The following is a 24,222-nucleotide window of genomic DNA, read 5'->3' on the forward strand; positions in this document are numbered from 1 at the left end:
TAAGATGACTCTGTACGAGGAAAAGAGGGCTACTCCTAATTTCTTTTTCCAGAAGAGGGCACTACTGCTCTGTTGACCAGTGGGGCATTTCATAATGTGAATGTGTAATGTGAGTCCTCAACAAAAACATTGTGCTGAATATGGGGCATATTGTTTATTTTATATGTTAATAAACTATATTCTAAAGTGTAATTAAACCTCTGGTATCGATCTGGTTAGAGCTCTGGTATCAAAATGGGAAAATATATCGTGATCACATGTTTTGACATATTGCCCGGCCCTACTTTCAATGATGACTTTTTAGCTGAATTCATAAAAATGAATTAATTCCAATACTTACAATGCCAGTTGTGTTGCTTTATTTATTAATTTGTTTATAAGGAAGATGAAGGTATACCTATACCCTTATATTTAGATCTAATCGATTAGTTGTATCCAGTGTCAGAATAAATGTGGTATCATCAGCAAAACGAAGTCTCTATACAGCAATGAAATCATTCTTTTTTAAACATGGTAGAGACATTTCAAGTTCAACTTCTAGCTTATTACAATGAGTGATAACAGACCACAATAAAATCACAGAATTACAATACATGTGTCATGTCATGTACAGATAATGCAGATTTACAGTACAAGTCAAAAGTTTGGACACACTTTCCCATTCAAATGAATTAGAAAGCGTGTCCAAACTTTTGACTGGTACTGTACAATAGTATCAACCTTTAGCAAGACATATACAGTAGAGGTGGACCTAGTATTCTGTATATAATATTTAAAAACAAACATTGGAAGGGTTTTCTTTTCTGTTTTCAAGAGTCCCAGAACTTAGATGCACATGTATTATATTTATATTTTTTAGTAATGATGGGGCATTTTCAATTGATGCAATACAAAGCAGCAATACTAAAACATGCAACATTAAGCCATAGGGAAACTGTGTCAAGAGAAGACACATGACACCAAGGGCCTGAGAAAGACAGGCCATGAGGACAGAAATAGTTATAAAAAGGAAGAATGACAGTACATCAGAAACACAGATATCACTGTGACGCTATCAAATCCCTGTTATCCTTCACTCTACACAAATTCTGTTTTTTCACTACATCCATCTTGCAATGGGAACAACATGCAGATTGTTAAAAAATGATTTGTGCAGAGAGAATAAATAGACTACTCATTTTCTTTTTTAGCTTTTCAAACGTCCATTTTGCCCTTCACTGTCGTGCCATTGCTATCTCCCACTGGGTCTGGAAGGTGTAAAACTGCTGTGTATCACCTGTGATACACATGGAGTCATCAACTTATTTTTTCACCTGCCAGATTTACTGGGAGGGCATGCGATGCATTAATGATTCAAGCTTTTCCCTAAAAATCCCACTCAGGTACCACAACCAATCAGTAGGAGTAACTAGTACGCTGTTGAGGATGTATTCCCTCACCGGCTTCCCACCACGAATCCTGCCAATGGGGTTCAATAGGCTGAGCCAAGCCATAAGCACCAGTACCAGGCACTGAACATAGTGCTGGGTGGGAAATCAGGTGCCCATTTTGGTTAGATGCCTATTGGTCAGTTTTTAGAGCGCACTTTCCTTTCCACAGAATCTTTACGTGGTGATCAACTAAATTATTTCTAAACTTAGCACAAAAAGTAAGGACATTTGTGTTTGGTAGATTATTTCTCTGTGGTAACAATGCTTTTTGGCAATCAATCTTATACCGTTGGAAAGCCTGTTTAGTTCCCTTTCAAATGGTGCCCCATTTGTAAAGAACATGCATTTGTGGGATGAGCAGCAGCGCTGAGTATGTGGGTTGCGCCCATGAAAAATCTGCCAAATCTTCTCTGCCAATGCCAAACAGCTTATTCTACATACTCAACGCTGCTGCTCATCCCACAAATGCATGTTCTTTACAAATGGGGCACCATTTGAAAGGGAACTAAACAGGTTTTCCAACGGTATGAGATTGATTGCCAAAAAGCATTGTTACCACAGAGAAATAATCTACCAAACACAAATGTCCTTACTTTTTGTGCTAAGTTTATATGGCAACTCCAAAAAGTACAAAAATTGAAAAAAATGTGGTTTCAAAACGACAGCGGTGCAGTCGATAGCATCTAAGCCAGAGATCTTCAACAGGGTGTCCAGGGCCCCTAGGGGGTCCTCAGAGTTACTGCAAAGGGGCCAACAAATTATTGTTAATTTTTTTAACGTTTTTCATCACAGAAAAATACTTTATACATCTATGTGAGACAGGTGAGTCGGAGGGGAATTAGTAAGTCAAAAGTTTTAAGTAAATGCAAGTCCCTACTGCTGTATTCCGCTGTTCTCACATTGTACCAATGCTGTGAAGGCAATGAGGAAGCTTACAATGCATTTCTCAGGAAGGACGTGGTGACTGCATGCATCTGCTGGACTGTCAGAGCTACAGCAGTCTTTTCATGCGGCAGGTATGCTTCTCTATGTGCATGGTGGCTCGGTCAGTGGAGCTGGTTAGCTCATCCAGAACATCATCCTGTCGTTCCAGCTCTGTCTCTGCCTCCAGGGCAAGGTTCTTCAGCTGCATCAGCATCTGCATGCACACGCACACACACTTTGTTTAAGTAATTACACACCAGTCCTCAGTGAACATGGACAGCTGAGGAGCAAGACACAAATAAAAAAATGATTAAATACTGAAACCCACAGAAAATTGGTGAGCAGTTGTATTGTGGAACATGTGGAACATATGTTAAAGATGGGGTCAGTGAGTTTGAAAGAGAGTGTGTTAGTGAAACAGAGAACGAGGAATAGATAAGAGTGACATTTAACTTTATTTCAGAGGTTTTTTTCTTCTTCTAACCTTGGCTACAAAGACAATAGCCTGCTGCTTAATGTCTGCAAATGACAGCGAAACTTTACACTAACCATGAATGCAATAAGAGCTACTCACGTGGCAGATATGATAATATTTTATTTTATGAGGGACTGTTGTTGTTGTCGATTGTTGTAGTCATTTCTTATTGTATGTGTTTTATCTTGTATTGTCTGTCTTTTGCTTGATGTTTTTTTATTGTACTATGGACCGTTTTTTTTGTGTCCTGAATAAAGTAAAGTAAGTATGTATATGAAGCTGCTTGAGAAGATATTCAGAGAGAAGTCTTGGCTTATCTCCTGGGATCATTGATATCATACAATACGGTTTTCTGCTCTCAGTGGTTTTAAGGAATACTGCGACTACATCTCCATCGTCCAACAACTGTGTATGTTATGATTGATGGAACAACTTAAATATAAGGTGATGTGCCAAGCAAAACCTAATAAACACTACTCCAAACCCCACTACCATGGTTTCTAAACTAATATTATGTTATACTACACATGCTCACACACCCACCGACGTTATGTCAGTTTTCAAAGGCCGGTACGCGCGGACATTGCGACTGAGTACAGAAACAGTTCCAGTTTGAAAAACATATAGTATGTCAATACACACCATGGCACGACTGTATTCGTTCACTCAGGTCTATGACTTTACTATTTCAACTGGGAGAACATGACTGAATCGCACCTTGCAGTTAACATTCACTGGAGTTTTGGTGTGTCATAGAAAAACACAGAAAATGAATATTTTTAGCTGTTGCTTATACAATGGTTAGAGGACTTAAGTCATGTAGAAAGCCCTAAAATTAAACATTTAGGCTAGAACTGATAGAAAAACACATGAGCTAAATGCTAGTCTTGTGCATGAGTGGGGTAATTTCAAGACTGTAAATTAATAGAAAAAATGAACCAGTTTGTGGTGTTAGCTAGGTAGAAATTTCCAACCTCAAACAATAATAATGGTATGAAAATGCTCAGACAAAGGGGAATGGTTGCTAAAGCGCTCACTGCAGGCCATTAAACTGAGTGGCCCTCTGTACAAGTTGTCCCACTGTAGATTCTAATCTTGACATGAATTAAGAGTAGGGTGTGTACAGAAGTATAGCATTAAGTCCAAACTGACAGCCTTTGAAATTTGAGCCATTATCAGCTGTAGACAATACACCATTTATGAACACAATAGACGAGCCAACCTGTATGACTGGCTGACTAATGCAGTCACTGTTATGATAAGTTTGTTTGAAAAATGATTATATAGACAACGACAATATTAGGTATAAAGTGCCTTGTTCAAGATAAAAATCATGCAGTGGTTCAACACAATAATGTATCATGAAATAGGACTAAGTTTAAGTAACTAAACTACAATGGAAAACACTGCAACAAAGGCGGAACATATAAGGACACAAGCAAATGCCTATTACTTGCCAGCCCCAATATTCTGTATATGTCAATCATGTTCTTACTTGTGACTGCTTTTCCTCTTTGTAAGGGAATTTGTAAATATATTCATTATTTTTTTCCGACTGCTCATCTTGACAAATTAAATTAAATTAAATTAAAATGTAATCTTGGCACTAGGTAGTAGGACCTTGGTGTCATCCCATGAAGTCTACATTAATTTATTCATTCATCTAAATGACCCTATGCGATGTGAATATTAGCATGTGGTAACAAACAAAAGTAGTTTACTGAAAATGTTTTACTTTAAATATCTTATAGTATGTAACACACACACACACACACACACACACACACACAAATTGTCCGAATCATACATCTGAATTTGCGTCACTGTGTAGGTCTTGCCACCACAGACCATGTCTGTAACATCTCTCAGTGTTGCGAGGTTCTGAATGGAAAGACATTGTAAAGTCTGACCAAATGACAGAACAGGTCTCTTTCCTTCTCTTAAAACCAGGATGGACTTTGGTTTGTGGTCTCACTAAATAACATTTTAATCATACAGGATGAAAAATACAAATCATTATGGTGAATTGTCGGTTGGAATGGAACTATCAAAATACATGTCACTTAAACCGTAGGGTTGTTTACTAAAATACACATAAGTATACAAATATGAAAAATCTAAATGTCACAATGGTGCAAGTCATATATTCACACAGGTCTCACCTGTTTGAGTTCCTGGGCCTCAGCCTGACTGACAGATGGCTGGAGGACGTGCACCTGCAACTGGGACAGCTCTCCTGCTTGGACCTCCAGCGGGAGCTCTGTGTCTTGGCACCTCTGCAGCAAACCTGACTCCATGGGTGGAGATGGTGAAAAAGTGGAGAGTGCATATGTTGTTTATGAGGAAACCAGACAGTAAACTCAAAGTAACTGGGGCAATCAGGATGAAGTGACTCATCAAAACACATTTCTGTCAAGGAGAGACACCAACAATAACTGTGTCCAAAAGTCATGTGGATTAAATGTTTTTACATGTGGCTACACACCTATAAATAAACAGATGTGGAAACATAGACCTTTACTGCCACTTAGTGGTCAATTTCATACTAGACATGGAAACAGTGAAAGAGCCTTTATTTATATTATCCATGCTTTACCTTCATTCCAGTTTGGCCCCTCTGTACCACACGGAGATGAAACTGGAGTTGCTTTGAAAGCAGTGTATTCATTCATGAACTCCACTTTCTTTTTGTACTGCATCTCTAACACTGACATTGCCTCTGGCATCTTGGCAGACAGGAACCTGTAGCATATATCTGGCTTCCCAATAAACCGCTGTCTAACAGTGATCTCATACGGACTGTGCACCCTGATTTCGTCGATGTCATTTCGTTCGAAGCGGTGAAGGAGTTGACAGTTTGTGTCTCGCACCTCCACTGAGGACACCAGCACCAACAAGCATCCGGGTTTTAAGTCTGAGTCCCCGCCTTTGGTCACTACAGCTGGGATGCTTGCGATCACCTTATTTCTACTGGACTCTTTGCCAGCTGCAGAAGCAGCGGCAGCTCCAGCTCTTGCAGCGTCCTGAGCCTTGGCTTCCTGCTGAGTCTTCCAAGGAAGTTTACCAAAAGGCCACCAGGAGGGAGACTCCAGCTCTAACAAAAGTCTGCAACAGAGTACAAAGGGAAAGGAAGAATTCTATGAGAGTGTATGACTTGTTTCACTATTATTTTATGCCAGTTTTTGTTTTGTAACTACTACTTGAGTTAGGGCTTTGACTTTTGCCCCAAAATCATATTCGAAGTTCGTTTGTTTATTAATATTAATATTCGAATATATTCAAATATTTATTAATAATATTTTGACCATTAAATGCCTTTAGTGAGACCTATATTGGTATAAGTTGTATATGTTCTGTCCACCAGAGGGTGTATCAGTCAATGTCAATAGGCAGGCAATTATGTTTGAAGAAAAAAACACATTGCCGCAACTGTTTTTTTTTTTTTTTTTTAATGAAAAGTCAGACCCTGGATTAAACACAAACAGTATGCTTTTAGACCAGGAATTTCAGACTTTCACCGTAGCCTCATTAAGTGGTCTGATGTTCATGCCCAATGCGCTGGTGTGCATCGGGCAGTGTGTGTGTGTGTGTGTGTGTGTGTGTGTGTGTGTGTGTGAATAATGTCAATAATGTGTGTGTGTGTGTGTGTGTGTGGCTGTGTGTGTGTGGGAAGAGTGTGTGTTGTGAGTGAGCGGTGATTACCGGTGGTTTCAAGCGGCGACTATATAGAGTCATAGTGAGAAAACCATCGTCTCCCTGTGTTTTCTGATACGGTGGGACATCTGTAGCAGGAAAAGTTAACCCTCTCCTTGATTGTACGTTGTTTATGGAGAAGGAGAACCAGGAAATGAGTCGGGGGAAATGCAACGCTACCAAGCTGCGGCCCGACGGCGTGCGTCGCAGCGGCAGTGTAGTTGGTGCAGTCAGTGAAAAAGCCTAGGAATCTCTGGATTGAAAACAAAGGTTTACAACAGAAACACATTTACAAAAAGTAAATACCATAACAGGTTCGAAATCCCGAATATTAAAGGCACCCCTAATATTAGATTCGAATATCATTGTTTTTTTAAATATTCGAATTATATTCGAATAACGAAGTTCGGAGTCAAAGCCCTAACTTGAGTTATGGCAGTCAACAGCATACGAATAAAACATGAACAAGACTTCCAAATAAAAAAGTGCATAATATCATAATCGAGTCAGAAACTATTTAGATAATTACTTATCAGCCACGCCCAGATCTGAGTCAATCTTCTCCAGTCCCTGTATCATATTGTCAAACTGCTCTCCTTGGTGGCTGAGGACACTGCCGGTGTCCTCCAGTCTTCTCTGGGCCCCTGCCACCAGGCTAATCAGCTCTCTGCCTTTAGAGGGTTTACATTCGGCTCCCCGGGCCTCTGAGCTGGGGGACAAAAGACGTTCTCTCCAAAAATGCTCTAAGACATTATAAACCACCACCCTGTTGGGCTTAAGCGAGCCAAACCAGTGTTTCACATTGCCCTCTTCAAGCACTGTGAGAGTGCTGAAGATAAAACTAGACGACTCCATCTTGAGCTCCATGATCCTGGAGAGGCGGAAGCTGGCAAGACTCTCCTTACTCTGGTTAGAGACGAAGCGCACCATGGTCCTGGTGAGGGACAGGGTGCCATTTTCCCACCGCTTCTCACTGTTGATGTAATAGGAACCGGGCCAGCTGTGGATAGGGATGTCCCGGCTCATTATGGAAGGAGATACACTGATTCACCTAGAAGGACAATGAGCTTCAGTATTACGGTTATGTACCATACACATGCACATTGTTGCTGTTAAGAATATCATAAGGACACTGTACTGAGTGATCTCTCTGTCCTGATAGTAGACATAGTTTGTTCAGTGTAATAAGGGATCCAGCAGCAGATGAACTTAGCTGAGGCATTCACACTGGTAGCTTCAGCTGTGGAGGAGCCTTTTCTTTCCAACTGACCGCATAACGAGTGCGTCATTATAATGTTATAAACCCTCTTAGCATGTATCATTTCCTCTTGTAACAATTGTATCCGTCCCACACCACATTAATCTAATGTATTAGTAATATTACCTTGTTGGGCTGAGCATTACGGTTACACCACACTCTCGCTTGTTTATTACGGAAGTGACGCCACGCAGTAGCACGGCTGTATTTACTGTCCGACTTCAAGGTTTTGGAAACGTATTGTTAGCTAGGACGCTTACCTTAATACATCCATGCTAGGACGGCGGTTTCTGAAGTAGCTAAAATAGCATTCACTATTCGCATTAAATACATTGAAACGTTAATATAGCAGTGGTGACAATAAATAAACAGCAACAGTTGTGCATGTGCGGCGTTCAGGAACTATAACCTGGTGACATTACCTTCGAGGACTGCAGGCATCTGCTATCAAAATAGAAAAAAATACGTTTTAGCATAATGTTAGCTTTCTAGCCTAAGTTTGACAGCAAAAGTGAAACGACGTGCGGAATGTAATGTCAAACCAATCGACCTGCTCGCTTTTTCTTACCGTTTCTTGCTGTCCAAGCGGTGATAGCTAGCTTGCTAACGTGAACCGGCTAGCCGATGTCTTGTTTACCATTATGGACAGGGAAGCGTACCGTAACTGCTGCAGCCTGGTCAACATACCAAGACAGTCGTATGAACAGTTTTGGTCATCACATTTTGTTGACTACATCGACAAGGAGCTGAGCTATTCTAAGTTTTTCAAGAAATACTTGCTTCCCAATCACCCATGTATGTTTTCAAGAAGGTTTACGGAGAACTGGAAGTGTAGAAAACAGTGGGTGTCTGAGGAGGGGAAGCCTAATTTCCAGAAACTGCTGCAAGAGTTTGGTAAATAAATATTACTAATGCGTAAATAAGTATTACTAAAGCAGCTGCTGCAATGACTGGTCATGTTAATGTGTTCATTCTTTATCACAGATGAGATTCCTGTTCCTGTTGCAAATTGCAATGCAAAGGAGTACAATGCAAACCCTAAACAAGTTATGCCATTTAAAGAATTTATACTCTACTGGAAGGAATACATCCAGTATGGCCACTCATCACCTAAAGGATGTCTCTATCTTAAAGACTGGCACATGTCAAGGTAGCAAGTAATACGGATTGAACTACACTTTGTTTCATACAGCACAATATGCAAAATATGTAACTACCCATGATGAATTTAATATTATTGTTCTACAGGGACTTCCCAGAACATAATGTTTACACCACACCAGTATTCTTTTCTTCTGACTGGCTTAATGAATACTGGGATACACTTGAGGTGGATGACTACCGCTTTGTCTACATGGGACCTAAAGGCTCATGGTATGTAACATCTAACATAATGTTGGCAAAACCCAGATTATAGATTTTTTTTTGGCAGTTAAAAAAAAAAAGCTGTCTCAACATATTTTTATTATTATAGTTGTGAGGCAAAACATGTGGGACATCTATCAATCAGATGCACTTTCTCATCACCAGGACCCCGTTCCACGCGGATGTGTTTCGCTCCTACAGTTGGTCTGCAAACATCTGTGGCAGGAAGAAATGGCTCCTGTATCCCCCTGGTCAGGAAGAGTTTCTACGAGACACTCACGGCAACCTCCCTTATGATGTAACATCAGCTGAGCTTCGAGACGGAGGCCTTTTTCCACACTCCGAAAAAGCCTGTCAACCTCTTGAAATTATTCAAGAGGCAGGTGAAATAATTTTCGTGCCCAGTGGCTGGCACCACCAAGTTTATAATCTGGTAAGAACTGTAAAGGCAACAAAATAGAGTAAAAATACCTACCAAATGACATACTACTGTGTACATTATGGCGTGTTATCTAATTGTGACATACTAGGAACTCTCTCTCTTTAATGTTCATATGACAGGAGGACACTATCTCTATTAATCATAACTGGCTGAATGGCTGCAACGTAGACATCATGTGGCAGTTCCTTCAGAATGAGCTTTTGTCCGTTCAAAAAGAGATCGAGGAGTGGAGAAACACGATGGACTCGTGGCATCAGCACTGCCAGGTACTTCAGGGACAAGACTGTTCAACCTGCCTGCTTTCTAGAAACATGCTGCTGCCGTGAATGTTTGTAATATCATATTAAAAGTCATTGTTTGTTACTTTTCAGGTCATTATGAAGGCCTGCTCTGGTATTAATTATGCAGAATTTGCCTCATTCCTGAAAATCATTGCTGACAACCGAATGGCTTTCCTGAATGCTTGTTCCTCTGGGGATTCCTCCGATTGCCCACGGCATCTCTCAGAGACCCTCACCACACTTGGACCTTACCATGCTGCTTTTGACCTACAAAGAGTGGCTCACATAATTGAATGCCTACTCTGCAATGAAGACTTTAAGCGGCTCGATCATTCAACTTTGCAGCCAGAAACCATGTTGCAGCAAATTCGGGGCACAATACAATCCACAAGGGGGCAGCATCTCCTTTATCAGGAATAAGATGTTCAGTGGTGTCTCAACAATGTTATCACCCGGAAATGGCTTGAATGAAAAGTGCCAATTTGTACAGTGCGAAAAAAAAGATGATAAAGGTTTTACTACACTTTTGATTTGAGATGAATTGCAATCTCCAATTTTCAATGTTTGGAATTAGTTTTTGCACTGAAAAATAAAAGAAATTAAAAAAAATAAAAAATACAAAAGTTAGTTGAGTTTGTGTGCTTTATTCAACAACTAACAATAACATATCACTGTTGATATATCCTGTTGTAAAGTGCCACAATAGATAATTTAAATAGCATAATTCTGTGGTAAATAATACTTTACAATTTGGGAAAAGTCACTCTCAAAGTTGATTTTATTGGAAATTAAACAAATGCTCTTATATGGATTAGTGCCACACAGCTGTTAAACAATGACAGTACATACTGTACTTAAGGGTTCTGTCTACGAGAAGTCTGTCAGATGTGATATATGTCACATTTGAGGGAACTATAAAACACCCTACTCTTCAGTTGATTTTCACATCTTTAGGCCACCAGTCTGGCACAGAGGCCTCAAGTGTCACTGTGGTGTCGTCAGAAGATTTGAGTGTCAACACCTCTTTGGCATGAGCCATGCGGATTAGGCTCAGACCGAGCTCTCCAATCCCTACTCGGTGCTTCCCAGCTGGTTTGCCCGACTGCGTTTGCAGCTCAGCTCCTTCCTTGAGGCCTTGGACTGGAGTTGAAAAGCGTACTGGCATCAGGCGTTTCCGAACCACCCCAGTGTGATGAGTCCTAGCTGTGAGCTCCTGGCCAATGTAACAGCCCTTGCTAAAGCTGATACCCTGCATGTAGGCAAGATTGGACTCTAGTGGTAGTGCCACCCCAGGGGGAAGGTCCTTCACTCCCTCAGGAAGTCCTAGACAACAATGACAGCAGAGGAAATAAATGAAACTTGTCAAAAAACTGTCAAGAGCACATGGCCACACAAATCCTTACTTATCATCCCGTTTTTCATTTAATACAAACAACAAACAAGGATTCTAACATACAAACTGGTCTTACCTATTGCATAGCGATGTCTGTGATATTCCTCCGTGTCACCTTTCTGACATGATGCAATGATATCCAAGGGGTCAATTTGACTTTCCAAAACCAATCTCCAGCCCATTTCCTGAGTTCGAGGATCAGCCTCCCATACCAGAACTTTGTCTGGGGAAGAGAGCTCGGGTTTACTGGCCTCATGACCTGCGTTCTTTTTCTTGGAAAGCACCGCCCATACAGAGAGCTCTGGACAGTGGTTTATGTTTACCTTTCTGCGGAGCTTGTACATCTTCAAATGTCTCAAGATTGAGTCCTTAATTAAGCTGTCACACTCCAGGAAAACGCCTTGTCCTGCATCAGTTTCTTTTAGACTAAAAAGGAAATACAGCAAGTTTAGTGCCTTGTTTTAAAAAAAAACAAAAAACACTATAAAAACTGCCTGATCTAGCTAAATTAATGATTTAGTTTATTTACCAAAGAGACTTTTGAGTAGCACCAAAAGATGTGCATATCGGCATATTTTGTAATCCTTTTAGTTTAACGGTGGCAAAATTACATATGTCTCTTATTCTACAAAGTTCAACAATTGGCTTAAGATGTATCCAAGTGATACAAATTGGATAAGTGAATTAACAAACTGAATAAAATGAGTCTGTAGCTGGATAGGAGGTCAGGCTTGCCAGGCAGAGTTCACACATTTGGCATCAGTCACATACTAGTATCTATTGAGTTGCTACTATAAACTAATATCTGCTGAAACTGTTGAGCAAACTTCACTGGCAACTAAAATGTATACATGTGTCCTTCAAATGTTCAGCAGCATTTTATGACAGGCTGGGTTACAATATGTCATGTTCTGTGTATTGCCATATCTCAGTCAAAAGGTTTCACTGAATTACATAAGCTTATTATGACTTTTTGTTTTGTCATATTGAAGATTGTCACAAAAATATATGATGCTGTGTTTCTTGCAACATGATGGTCACAATTGAGCACACTTTTCCAGAAGATTAAAAGGAATTTATAAATATAAATTCAACTTGAAAAGTCGTAAATTGTTTACGTAAACCGGTCCATATAAGTTCAGCTGGAAAAGTGAAGGTCTTTCTTCATTTCACTGACCTTAAAGGTCGCTACCCTAGCTTTCCAGCCCTGAGGTCTGCTAACGTTTCTCGGCCAGTAGTACAAACGCCCGAATTTAAATATCTATGATCAACGCCAGCAACTGCACTTCAAGATATGTAGCCACACCCTCGTGTTTACTGAAAACATGTGCAAGTAGTTTAAACGGTATAAGTTAATGAAGTTTACTGTACCTGTACAACATGATCTCATATAGTGTTCTTCCTTGTACATTTAGCATATGTGAGTACATGGCTGAGAGTCCAGGCACCTCCAGCAGCCCCATGTCATTGGTTATAATCCCCTGAAGAAACGGGCTCGTGTCTTGTCCCTGGATTTTAAGTAAGGTCCTGTGAGGTAGGTGATAGCACACAACCTGTCCAGGGACATGTCTCTGGACAGTCTCTTGGCTGTACCTTTTGACACGGATACCTGCTGGAGCTAAAACACCGGAGAGAAACGTGACGCACAAATACCGCCCGGGGTATTTTCTGGCGGACGTGAACGCTCTCCTGGCGAAATACAACAACCCCATGTTGTACACTGTCACAGAAGAGTATTACTTGTTAACTTAAAGTGGTTTATCCTCCTATTAACAACAGTGTACGGCTACATAACACTTACGGTAGGCTCCATTTTGAAATCCCACAATGCATTGCTCGATAATAACGGAACTGTCTATGAACACGACTGGCGCTCTTCTGCAGCTTGCACGCATGCGTATTTATACATCCATGAACATTTCATATATATGTCATAATGAAATTATATATATATATATATATATATATATATATATATATATATATATATATATATATATATATATATATATATATATCGCGTGGATATGAAGTGGTCAACATATCTGCTGGAATTGTTCTTTATGTAGCCTATAGTCTATGGTTAAACTTCTTCTCAGCAATATGCCCTTGTTATAACAAGATTATGCAAGATACGTTTTTGTGTCATTATAACAAGAACTTTTCATATGTTAACTAGAAAAAGGAGTCCCATAATATCGAGAGAGAAAATTGCAATAGGCTACTAAAACCTAACACGATGTTTTGATACAGGGATGACTAGATTGAGCTGTTTGTTAAATACAGCATCCCAAGATGATACAAAGATGCTTTTTGAAATGCATAGGGTTATACAGAACCTCTTAGAGGTAGCGTCATTTATTATTTATTAACTTAAATAACTAATTAAATGAATTAGGCTATTACATCTCACTGAAATTGTATTTTATATTATTTCACTTGACAAATAAATAGATCTATTGATTGACTTACCACAAAGACACAAATCCTATTCCCAGATTCATGTACATTATCAGCAGTCATTTTTACAGAAAATTATATTCAGGAAGTTTAAGTAAGCAACACAACAACTGATAACTATGGTATTGCTATATAACAAACCATGACATATTGGATAAAAAATATCGGCTCTTTATGGCTATAGGGTTATGAATGTAAGTAAGCTACTTCACTCAGCTGATTATGAATATGTAAAGCCCAAATGTTGATTCTCAGCTAATTATAATGACTAAATGCGCAGCAGGCAGCATATGCAGTTTAACGTGGCTCCCACAAAGGCGCTATAAACATTCACTGCTCAGTAAAACGCCTTAACAGATGGGAAAATGCAAAAACAATGAGCACACACACACACACACACACACACACACACACACACACACACACACATGCATCTGTAGTTACAGAACAAAATGTGTAACTCATTATTACCAGGTAAAAGATTTAAAACATATAAGCTATTTCTTACAAAACTGATGGAAAATAGATAATAAAACTCTGATGTGAAAGTGCACCAAATGGTTTCTTCAAGGATACAGATGGTTGGAAAAAAATATCATATAGGCTAAGCATAAGAAACAGCTCTCCAATATTTTATTTTTTGAAAACAATCCATCCATCCATCTTCATCCGCTTATCCGGGGTCGGGTCGCGGGGGTAGCAGCTCCAGCAGGGGACCCCAAACTTCCCTTTCCCGGGCCACATTAACCATCTCCGACTGGGGGATCCCGAGGCGTTCCCAGGCCAGGTTAGAGATATAATCCCTCCACCTAGTCCTGGGTCTCCCCCGAGGCCTCCTCCCAACTGGACGTGCCTGGAACACCTCCCTAGGGAGGCGCCCAGGGGGCATCCTTACCAGATGCCCGAAACCACCTCAACTGGCTCCTTTCGACGCAAAGGAGCAGCGGCTCTACTCCGAGCTCCTCACGGATAACTGAGCTTCTCACCCTATCTCTAAGGGAGACGCCAGCTACCCTCCTGAGGAAACCCATTTCGGCCGCTTGTACCCTTGATCTTGTTCTTTCGGTCATGACCCAGCCTTCATGACCATAGGTGAGGGTAGGAACAAAAACTGACCGGTAGATTGAGAGCTTTGCCTTCTGGCTCAGCTCTCTTTTCGTCACCACGGTGCGATAAATTGAATGTAATACCGCACCTGCTGTGCCGATTCTCCGACCAATCTCCCGCTCCATTGTCCCCTCACTCGCGAACAAGACCCCAAGGTACTTGAACTCCTTCACTTGGGGTAAGGACTCATTCCCTACCTGGAGAAGGCACTCCATCGGTTTCCTGCTGAGAACCATGGCCTCCGATTTAGAGGTGCTGATCCTCATCCCAGCCGCTTCACACTCGGCTGCGAACCGATCCAGTGAGTGCTGAAGGTCACAGGCCGATGATGCCATCAGGACCACATCATCTGCAAAAAGCAGCGATGAGATCCCCAGCCCACCGAACTGCAACCCCTCTCCATCCCGACTACGCCTCGATATCCTGTCCATAAATACTACAAACAGGATTGGTGACAAGCGCAGCCCTGGCGGAGGCCAACTCTCACCTGAAACGAGTCCGACTTACTGCCGAGAACCCGGACACAGCTCGCTTTGGTCGTACAGAGATTGGATGGCCCTGAGAAGGACCCCCTCACCCCGTACTCCCGCAGCACCTCCCACAGTATCTCCTGGGGCACCCGGTCATACGCCTTCTCCAGATCCACAAAACACATGTAGACTGGTTGGGCATACTCCCAGGCTCCCTCCAGGATCCTTGCGAGAGTAAAGATCTGGTCCGTTGTTCCACGACCAGGACGGAATCCGCATTGTTCCTCTTCAACCTGAGATTCGACTATCGACCGAACCCTCCTTTCCAGCACCTTGGAGTAGACTTTACCAGGGAAGCTGAGAAGTGTGATACCCCTGTAATTGGCACACACCCTCTGGTCCCCCCTTTTTAAAAGGGGAACCACCACCCCAGTCTGCCACTCCTTAGGCACCGTCCCAGACTTCCACGCAATGTTGAAGAGGCGTGTCAACCAAGACAACCCCTCCACACCCAGAGCTTTAAGCATTTCTGGACGGATCTCATCAATTCCTGGGGCTTTTCCACTGTGGAGTTGTTTAACTACCTCAGCAACCTCCACCAGGAAATTGATGCCAATCCCCCCCTCATCCTCCAGCTCTGCCTCTACCATAGAGGGCGTATTAGTCGGTTTAGGAGTTCCTCAAAGTGCTCCTTCCACCGCCCTATTACCTCCTCAGTTGAGGTCAACAGCGTCCCATCCTTACTGTACACAGCTTGGATGGTTCCCCGCTCCCCCCTCCTGAGGTGGCGAACGGTTTTCAGAAGTACCTTGGTGCCGACCGAAAGTCCTTCTCCATGTCTTCTCCGAACTTCTCCCACACACGCTGCTTTGCCTCTTTCACGGCAGAGGCTGCAGCCCTTCGGGCCCTTCGGTACCTTGCAACTGCCTCGCGAGTCGTCTGGGATAACATATCCCGGAAAGACTCCTTCTTCAGTCGGACGGCTTCCCTGACCACCGGTGTCCACCACGGTGTTCGTGGGTTACCGCCCCTTGAGGCACCTAAGACCCTAAGACCACAGCTCCTCACCGCAGCTTCAGCAATGGAAACTTTGAACATTGTCCACTCGGGTTCAATGCCCCCAGCCTCCACAGGGATGCACAAAAGCTCCGCCGGAGGTGTGAGTTGAAAGTCTGTCGGACAAGGGCCTCCTCCAGACGTTCCCAATTTACCCGCACTACCCGTTTGGGCTTACCAGGTCTGTCCAGAGTCTTCCCCCACCCCCTGACCCAACTCACCACCAGATGGTGATCGGTTGACAGCTCCGCCCCCTCTCTTCACCCGAGTGTCCAAAAACATATGGCCTCAGATCAGATGAAACGATTATAAAATCGATCATTGACCTTTGGCCTAGGGTGCTCTGGTACCAAGTTCACTTATGAGCATCCCTATGTTCGAACATGGTGTTCGTTATAGACAATCCATGACTAGCACAGAAGTCCAACAACAAACAACCACTCTGGTTTAGATCAGGGAGGCCGTTCCTCCCAATCACGCTTCTCCATGTGTCGCCATCATTACCCATGTGCGCGTTGAAGTCCCCCAGCAGAACTATGGAGTCCCCGACTGGAGCCCCATGCAGGACTCCACTCAAGGTCTCCAAGAAGGCCGAATACTCTGAACTCTTGTTTGGTGCATATGCACAAACAACAGTCAGAGTTTTCCCCCCCCCCACAACCCGCAGGCGTAGGGGAGGCGACCCTCTCGTCCACCGGGTTAAACTCCAACGTAGCGGCGCTCAGCCGGGGGCTTGTGAGTATCCCCACACCCGCCCGGCGCCTCACACCCTGGGCAACTCCGGAGAAGAAAAGAGTCCAACCCCTATCCAGGAGTATGGTTCCAGAACCAAGACTGTGCGTAGAGGTAAGCCCCACCTGATCTAATCGGTAGCGCTCCACCTCCCGCACAAGTTCCGGCTCCTTCCCCCACAGAGAGGTGACATTCCACGTCCCCCAGAGCCAGCCTCTGCTGCCCGGGTCTGGTCCGTCGAGGCCCCTGACCTTCACTGCCACCCATGTGGCAGCGCACCCGACCCCAGCGGTTCCTCCCACAGGTGGTGGGCCCATGGGATGGAGGGATGTCCGCCACGTAGCTTTTTCGGGCTGTGCCCGGCCGGGCTCCGTAGCAAACCCGGCCACCAGACGCTCGCTGACGAGCCCTCCATCTGGGCCTGGCTCCAGACGGGGGCCCCGGGCTTCCTCCGGGCAGGGTCACTTCATCCCTTCCTCGATTTTTCATAGGATTTTTGAACCATTCTTTGTCTGGCCCCTCACCTGAGACCACTTTGCCTTGGGAGACCCTACCAGGAGCACAAAGCTCCAGACAACACAGCCCTCAGGTTCATAGGGACACACAAACCTCTCCACCACGATAAGGTGATGGTTCCCGGAGAAGTTTTTGAAAACAAGCTCATTGTAATTTCACATGAGGTCTTTTGCTAAAGTTTGGACAAACACCGATTGTTCTCTCTGTTAAACAATTTCTTAATTAGCAGCAGGTGTGGAGTGCAACTTGATATATAAGGAAACCTACATTGGCACGGAGATTGAGGAAATTGTGTCAACTTTAGATATATTCAGTATATTCATAGGTCGCCTGTACCTCTTGAAATACAGTGATAATTTGTGAGTATGGAGATAATGTGAATGAAGATTGTGTTTTGTAGATTGGTGGTGGGGTTTGCTGATACAATGAGCTGCTCCAATGTAGGTTATGTTTGTTTGTTCTAAGTGGCAGTCCACATCTGGTGCTACTTATCCAAAAATTAATGGATACATAAATGGGTTTGTCTCCAAAGGTACATTTTTTAAGTCTTGTTTTAATAATAAATGTAATGTTTTTTATTTTCTTATTGCTGCAGCTGAATCTGGAAAAGAACCCTTTTTATGGTATTGTCCCATATTTAAGAGAATAAAAATGCTGTGTGCTTCTGCAGGTTATAAAATGATATGCCCCTCCTGCACCAATTATTTTCCATATACCTAAATGTGATTCTTCTCATTACAGTTTCCTGCCCCATACATTTAAAAATTCTTCTTGGACACTCTCCGGCCACTTCATTAGGTACACCTGTTTAACGGCTTGTTAATAGAAATATGTAATCAGCCAATCACGTGGCAGAAACTCAATGCATTTATGCATGTAGACAAGCAGGCGATCTGCTGAAGTTCAAACCAAGCATCAGAATGGGGAAGCCAACGTTGGGCCCATTAGTAATAATTGAGCACAGCCTACCTGAGTATTGTTGCTGACCATGTCTATCTCTTTATGATTACAGCAGGATAACGCAACATGTTACAAAGCTTAAATCATCTCAAACTGGTTTCTTGAACATGACAATGAGTTCACTGTACTGTGAAGGCAAAAGGGGGTCCAACCTGTATCTAATAAATGGCCCGTGAGTGTATTTTTAAGACACATTTGCTGTGATTAGTAACAGAAGAATCTCAACATCTAATCCCAGCATCAGTTTGTATAAATGAGTCATTTACAATTTGACTAATTGTTTATGTATTTTGTTTAGGCTTTGATCGGATCGTTTTCTTGTTACAACATATGAGACACATTTGTTGTAACAATAAAACTTTATTGCAAGCGTCCAACCTTGAAATACAAAAACTCAGCATTGCTATTAGTGTGAATAAAGCAAGAAATCAGACCTTTCAAATCATTTTATTTCTTCATGAATAAAATATGAGAACAGTCTTTAAAAGTTTGAGGCACTTTGAAGTATGACAACAGTGAAGGCAGGGTTAAATATTACTCAGAAACCAATTTTAGTTAGTTATGCTTCAATGACAGAAAAACTGAAACGGTCATTTTCAAGACCTAACATGCCTAAACATAAGATAAATGTAGCGCTAATTGAATAGCTAAGGATGGGATTTCTACTGTAGTCTATGTGTATACTGTATGTTCCCATTTGTAAAGCATGCATCATCTGCTTCAGATTGCAGCAAATCAGTATTTAGTTTAGGATATAATCAGATTTTCTATTCACCTACCTCTTTCCCTTCTAATGTGACACTGAAAGGCTTTGGAAAATATAAAATAGATAAAGGCTTTCACGCAATGACTGAAGATCATCACACTGATTAGATGTTGACTGGGAGAGCCTGCAGTGACACAGCCCTGTTTCATTATCTTTATCAAAATATTTCACATTGAATCTGCTTTCAGCATCCGTTCTGCATCCAAAAATACTTTCCCAAATATTAAACATGCATCTTTCTGAAGATAATCATCATTCCTCAGAAATGAGTCATTGTACATTTGTACAGTGTTTTTCACTGCGTTTTCTAATTTGGAATTGAGGGTACAATCACACACTTACAGTTAGATTTCGTCAGATTAATCCAGTTCAGCGGCAGTCAAGGGTAGACCAGATAAATAGCTCGAAGCAGTATGTTTATACTTTGACATTTTAGCTGGAATTAGAGATGTTTAACTAAATAAGCACATGTTAATGTTAATCATGTCCAGAAGCTATGGCAAGCACAAAATAATGCACTACAGTAACAAAGAAGATTCTTGATATACTGGATTTGATCATTTCCTCATGTGTCTTTTTTTAAATTTCCGAAAACTTTGTACCGTACTTCTTCAGCTAGATTGATTGAAATTGTCAATTGTTATTGTCCAAAGTCGCATCTCTCACTCACACGTACACACACACTTCCTCCAGCTGTGTCACAATGGAGTCCTGGAGACCTCAGTTTTTTACTGTTAATTTACTAAATTAGATGTATCTCTAGATCCAGACAGAGGTCTTTCCATTTTTAACAATGGTTGCTGCCTTCTCTGTGGCTGATTTCGGCCTTGCTCCTTGTTTCTCCTGGACTGTATTGACGCGATTTTGCTCCGCCATTGTACCCCCAGATACAGGACTGCTGGTTCTGGAGGTTTGCTGGTTGTTTTTGGTTTGATATGTTTGAAAGGCCATATCGAGCTGTTCTTGGGCAACCCGTAGGTGCCGGTGTAGGCTTACCAAATCAGAAGGGATGTTCTCATCTGGGCTGGTGCACTGCTGCTCCTGGGCTACATTGGCCATGTTCTGCTCGTGGGTGATGAGGCTGTTGGGGATCCTGCTAGGTTTGTCTGTCTTCATCACAAGGTTGTACCCCGGAGGAGAGGCTGGGATGTTTCGAGAAAACGGGTAGCTGTAGGACGTCCGTCGGCCGTTCCTCTTCATGCGAAGGGTGTCCCGAAAAGTGCCAATTCCCAAGTGAAGCATCTCACACACATTTAGCACTAGACAAAGACAGCTTACCACATACATGATTAGGAGGAAGATTGTTTTCTCTGTGGGCCTGGAGATGAAACAGTCCACTCGGTGTGGACAGGGGACCCTGTTACATACATATGAAGGACTAACTTGAAAACCATAGAGGAGATACTGTCCTGCAAGGAAAGCGATTTCAAAAATAGCTCGCGACATGAGCTGAAGAACATAGATTCTCATCAGGCCTTCTTGCATAATTCTTCGGCGGCCATCATGTTTTGGTGGGTCTTTGCTAGTGCTGCTCACTGGTACGGGCTTGGCCTCCTGCACCTCCAGTGTATCCTCATAGATCATGGGCTCAGCATCGTCATCTTCATCCTCCTCTAAGACATCCTCTAGATGGTGGCTTTCTTTCCATCTGGAGAGAGGAGAAGGCTTTTTGCGGAGCCTGAGTTGCTTCCTGCGATCCAACTCTGTACTTCGGGCTATCTTGTGGATGGCGTAACCCATGTACATAATAGAAGGAGTGGAGATCATGATGATCTGGAAGACCCAGAAGCGGACATGCGAGAGCGGGGCAAAGGCATCATAGCATACGTTGTCACAACCTGGCTGCTTGGTGTTGCAGGTGAACTTGGTCTGCTCATCGGAGTAGATTGACTCGCCTCCAACCGCTGTGAGCACAATGCGGAAGATGATGAGCACAGTCAGCCACACTTTCCCCACAAAGGTGGAGTGGTTGTGGATCTCTTCCAGGAGACGAGTGAGAAAGCTCCAGCTCATGTTGTTCTAACAAGCTTTTCAACTAGAATCTGTGAAGAGAGAATAAAGCATTGATTATTAATCCAAATACTTATGGAAGAATTTGGTTGGAGCTTGAAAAAGCTATGAGTTGCAGATTAATTCATGTTCAATGTTAGTGAATTGTAAGTTTGCAATCACAGATAATATTACTTTGTAGTATAATGTTGTAGCTGTATATACGTCTTTCAGTTGTGTTCCTTATACAAAATGCCTGAGCTGTTTGTGTGCAGTTGTCAACCCAAAGCAAATCCAGACTAGGGCTGCAACTAACAATTACTTTCATTATCAGTTATTTTCTTGGTTATAAAATGTCCCAGGTGACATCTTTAAATGTCTCATTTTATCTAACCACCACTCAAAAACCCCAAAGATATTCTATTTACTACCACAGAAGACTAATAAAAACAACAAAATCACATTTGAGAAGATGGAACTAGATAATTCATGGCAATTTTGCTCAAAACAATTATTAAATAATTAATCGATTAACAAAATAGCTGCCGATTTATTTTCTGTCAATCAATTAATCATTGATCAAACTACAGCCATTTCAGTTATAATCCAGTGTGGACCTACAGTATAACTAGGAAATGTGGACTTTGCAAATGTCACAAACATCAACTCATCTGCACAGATGTAGAGGAGACATTCATTTTCAATTGATTGCACGTCCAAACACAAGACAATGGCTTGTGTTGATTCATGTCAGTGATAGGGTGATGTCATCCAGTCACCCTATCTAAACACACATCACACAGTATTTCTAATATCCCCTTCTAACAGATTGAAATAGGTTATAAAAGGGTTGAAATGGCAAAAAATAGCAAAGGAAAGATTAAAACAAAAGAGAAAAACACTTCATCAGCCACACACATAAACCCACCAGCAACAACTACCATTTTGATTATAGCTTTGATCAAAGAAAACGCTGAACACTACAAGAGGGTTGACAGGCTAAAAACACAAAATGAAACTGACAGAGCTGTGAATATAAGAAAAGACCATTCTGGTACAAGAGTGTACTCCACTCAGAGCCACTTCAGAAACATACTGATCTCTGCATTTCAACACATAATGCCATGGGACACGCACAGAATAACAGATGACATGAAACCTCACAGTGTCATACTCTGACTCTGTGAGGTGAATGAAGCTGTGATAAGGAGATAGCGTAGCGCTTCTGTCCCTTCATTCATGGGGCAGAGCTGCAGAGTTCATGTTCATCTCATGACTGCGGCACTGTGTTCCCTGGCGTGGGATGTGCCATCTCCCCTGCCATCTGAGTGAACAGGAGAGGCTTGTTGCTCTGCCACGAGGCCTCCCCTCCAGATCCAGCACTGCTGACGCTGGGGAGGGGTACAGCCACAAGGAGACAGATGGCACCTATGGTTGGCGACTCATGTGCCCCAGGATGGCATGACAGGAGGGCAGCTGCACCGAGGATGTACTGTATAAGATTGAACAAATCTGTTGTATATCATAGCATCAACATCATACGGTAACCTAACACTGAAGTGATCTTGAGATATCCGCCTGGTGTTAATGTGTTTTGCAAAGTGTTCTACAGCGTGTTGATGTTGATTATTTGCTGCCTTGTCTGTCTTTAGTTTTCAGTGCTGTTGCCATTTTAACGAAGTCTACCCTGAAAAGAAATTTCTAATCTAAGTGGGACTGTTTAATAACAGATTTTTACTAAAAGGTCAAGCAGCAATGTAATGCAACAGAGATCATCATACAAAGTAACTTACTCTAGGTCAATGCCATTTTTTTCATTTATAATATTTTTAAACAGGGGAAAAACATACTTTTCAGGATCAGGATTTTTAAAAACAAGCTTATCTCATCTTACAATTCAATATCAAAATGGAATAAATACATTCACTCTTGATATTAAAATTCCACAAAATAGAGCCACTTTTTAAATAAAGGTGTAATATGATTTAAGAAATTAGATAGTCAAGAACATACTGTATGTTTATGTTTATAACTATTTAATTTATTTTTTAATAATGTATTTATTGCAGGAGCAGTGGTTCATCATACATGGGTGAAGAGCTTTTGGTTCAATTGTCTTCATAGCAGATATATTTATATTTGAAAGACTACTGCAAAGGCATGAAATAATCTTTCAGGAGGGTGGATTCAGCAGGATCTTACAAACAGTCCACAATTTCACTGATAATTGAACAGAAACTATCATTCAGTTTCTTAAGGGGAAAGGCAATAACTAAAACAACCCACCTGGAAAAGTTGTACATGCATTTCCCATCCTGAAGGTCTCCTGTGCCCTCTCTAGATATCCCCTGCACAGTCTGATCCATTGAATTCCACTTCCATCCTAATGTCCTGGCCTTTTCCATCTTATTAATAACTTCCAGAATGGCAAAAATGAAAAAACAATAACGGAACTTATCAGACTAGACTTTCTATTTATTCCGTTTTCCCACTCTATGAAGCAGTGAGGTCTCGCCGCTGTGAATGCCTCACATTCTGGCTTGTGTCTGGTTTCTATTACACCAGCCTTCTGCCCAAGAAGGAAGTATAAAAAACAGAGAGGCAGAAAAAAATCCTCCTCTGGCAAGTGACCCTCATCCAAGGGTTCAGACTTGAGGATATCGTACTGCAGATTGAAATGAACACCCAGCTGAGGGAGCGTGTTAATCGCAACACAGTCAACCTCCCCCCAATGCTCATGTGCAACATTTGTAACACAGATGATGAAGGTCTCTCCCTCTCTCTTTCTGTTTCTCTTACTGTGTCTCTATTTCTCTCTCCCTCTCTTTACATCTATCTATATATCTTGGCTTCTTGCAGGTTCCTGTCTACTGTACATGCCCTCCAGCCATTTATACAGCAACAG

General features: G+C 42.0%; 4 protein-coding genes across 6 annotated transcripts; 1 reads left to right on the forward strand and 3 right to left on the reverse strand.

Moving 5' to 3' along the window:
* Positions 1 to 336: 336 nt before the first annotated feature.
* On the reverse strand, positions 337 to 8,439 carry snap47 (synaptosome associated protein 47). Of its 3 annotated transcripts, none has more exons than XM_078264030.1 (5): positions 8,349 to 8,439; positions 7,052 to 7,573; positions 5,426 to 5,934; positions 4,992 to 5,116; positions 337 to 2,568 (listed from the first exon to the last, which is right to left on the reverse strand). In XM_078264030.1, exons 2-5 carry the CDS (start codon positions 7,546 to 7,548, stop codon positions 2,422 to 2,424), a joined length of 1,278 nt encoding a protein of 425 aa, XP_078120156.1. In that variant the 5' UTR covers positions 7,549 to 7,573; positions 8,349 to 8,439; the 3' UTR covers positions 337 to 2,421. The 3 variants fall into 3 exon arrangements, with proteins under 3 accessions (XP_078120156.1, XP_078120155.1, XP_078120157.1); XM_078264029.1 differs by lacking the exon at positions 8,349 to 8,439 and adding an exon at positions 7,907 to 7,983; XM_078264031.1 differs by lacking the exon at positions 8,349 to 8,439 and adding an exon at positions 7,907 to 7,983 and having other exon boundaries at positions 2,551 to 2,634.
* Positions 8,422 to 10,495, forward strand: jmjd4 (jumonji domain containing 4). The gene is made up of 6 exons (XM_078264027.1): positions 8,422 to 8,674; positions 8,765 to 8,930; positions 9,029 to 9,154; positions 9,311 to 9,578; positions 9,707 to 9,853; positions 9,959 to 10,495. The coding sequence occupies exons 1-6, from the start codon at positions 8,422 to 8,424 to the stop codon at positions 10,286 to 10,288; spliced, it is 1,290 nt and encodes a 429-aa protein (XP_078120153.1). The 3' UTR covers positions 10,289 to 10,495.
* A 133-nt stretch (positions 10,496 to 10,628) lies between these two features.
* Positions 10,629 to 13,104, reverse strand: iba57 (iron-sulfur cluster assembly factor IBA57). Its single transcript, XM_078264032.1, has 3 exons — positions 12,633 to 13,104; positions 11,338 to 11,687; positions 10,629 to 11,191 (listed from the first exon to the last, which is right to left on the reverse strand). The coding sequence occupies exons 1-3, from the start codon at positions 12,971 to 12,973 to the stop codon at positions 10,800 to 10,802; spliced, it is 1,083 nt and encodes a 360-aa protein (XP_078120158.1). The 5' UTR covers positions 12,974 to 13,104; the 3' UTR covers positions 10,629 to 10,799.
* Positions 13,105 to 19,037: 5,933 nt separating this feature from the next.
* Positions 19,038 to 23,791, reverse strand: gjc2 (gap junction protein gamma 2). Its single transcript, XM_078263670.1, has 2 exons — positions 23,604 to 23,791; positions 19,038 to 21,370 (listed from the first exon to the last, which is right to left on the reverse strand). Exon 2 carries the CDS (start codon positions 21,339 to 21,341, stop codon positions 20,088 to 20,090), a length of 1,254 nt encoding a protein of 417 aa, XP_078119796.1. The 5' UTR covers positions 21,342 to 21,370; positions 23,604 to 23,791; the 3' UTR covers positions 19,038 to 20,087.
* Positions 23,792 to 24,222: the final 431 nt, after the last annotated feature.

The sequence above is a fragment of the Sander vitreus genome, chromosome 12, assembly GCF_031162955.1.
Source record: "Sander vitreus isolate 19-12246 chromosome 12, sanVit1, whole genome shotgun sequence".
NCBI lineage: Eukaryota > Metazoa > Chordata > Actinopteri > Perciformes > Percidae > Sander > Sander vitreus.

Bases quoted from the DNA above. Each gene is read 5' to 3' on its own strand.
- snap47 (XM_078264030.1), bottom strand. From the start codon at position 7,548: ATGAGCCGGGACATCCCTATCCACAGCTGGCCCGGTTCCTATTACATC. The intron at 5,117-5,425 runs GTAAAGCATGGA...CCATGGAGTCAG, and splicing joins GGGGCCAAACTGGAATGAAG to GTTTGCTGCAGAGGTGCCAA. The intron at 2,569-4,991 runs GTGAGACCTGTG...GTGTGCATGCAG, and splicing joins AGGCCCAGGAACTCAAACAG to ATGCTGATGCAGCTGAAGAA.
- jmjd4 (XM_078264027.1), top strand. From the start codon at position 8,422: ATGGACAGGGAAGCGTACCGTAACTGCTGCAGCCTGGTCAACATACCA. The intron at 9,155-9,310 runs GTATGTAACATC...TCTCATCACCAG, and splicing joins ATGGGACCTAAAGGCTCATG to GACCCCGTTCCACGCGGATG. The intron at 9,854-9,958 runs GTACTTCAGGGA...GTTACTTTTCAG, and splicing joins CGTGGCATCAGCACTGCCAG to GTCATTATGAAGGCCTGCTC.
- iba57 (XM_078264032.1), bottom strand. From the start codon at position 12,973: ATGGGGTTGTTGTATTTCGCCAGGAGAGCGTTCACGTCCGCCAGAAAA. The intron at 11,688-12,632 runs GTACAGTAAACT...TTTCCTTTTTAG, and splicing joins TATGAGATCATGTTGTACAG to TCTAAAAGAAACTGATGCAG. The intron at 11,192-11,337 runs GTAAGACCAGTT...ATTGTTGTCTAG, and splicing joins CAGACATCGCTATGCAATAG to GACTTCCTGAGGGAGTGAAG.
- gjc2 (XM_078263670.1), bottom strand. From the start codon at position 21,341: ATGAGCTGGAGCTTTCTCACTCGTCTCCTGGAAGAGATCCACAACCAC.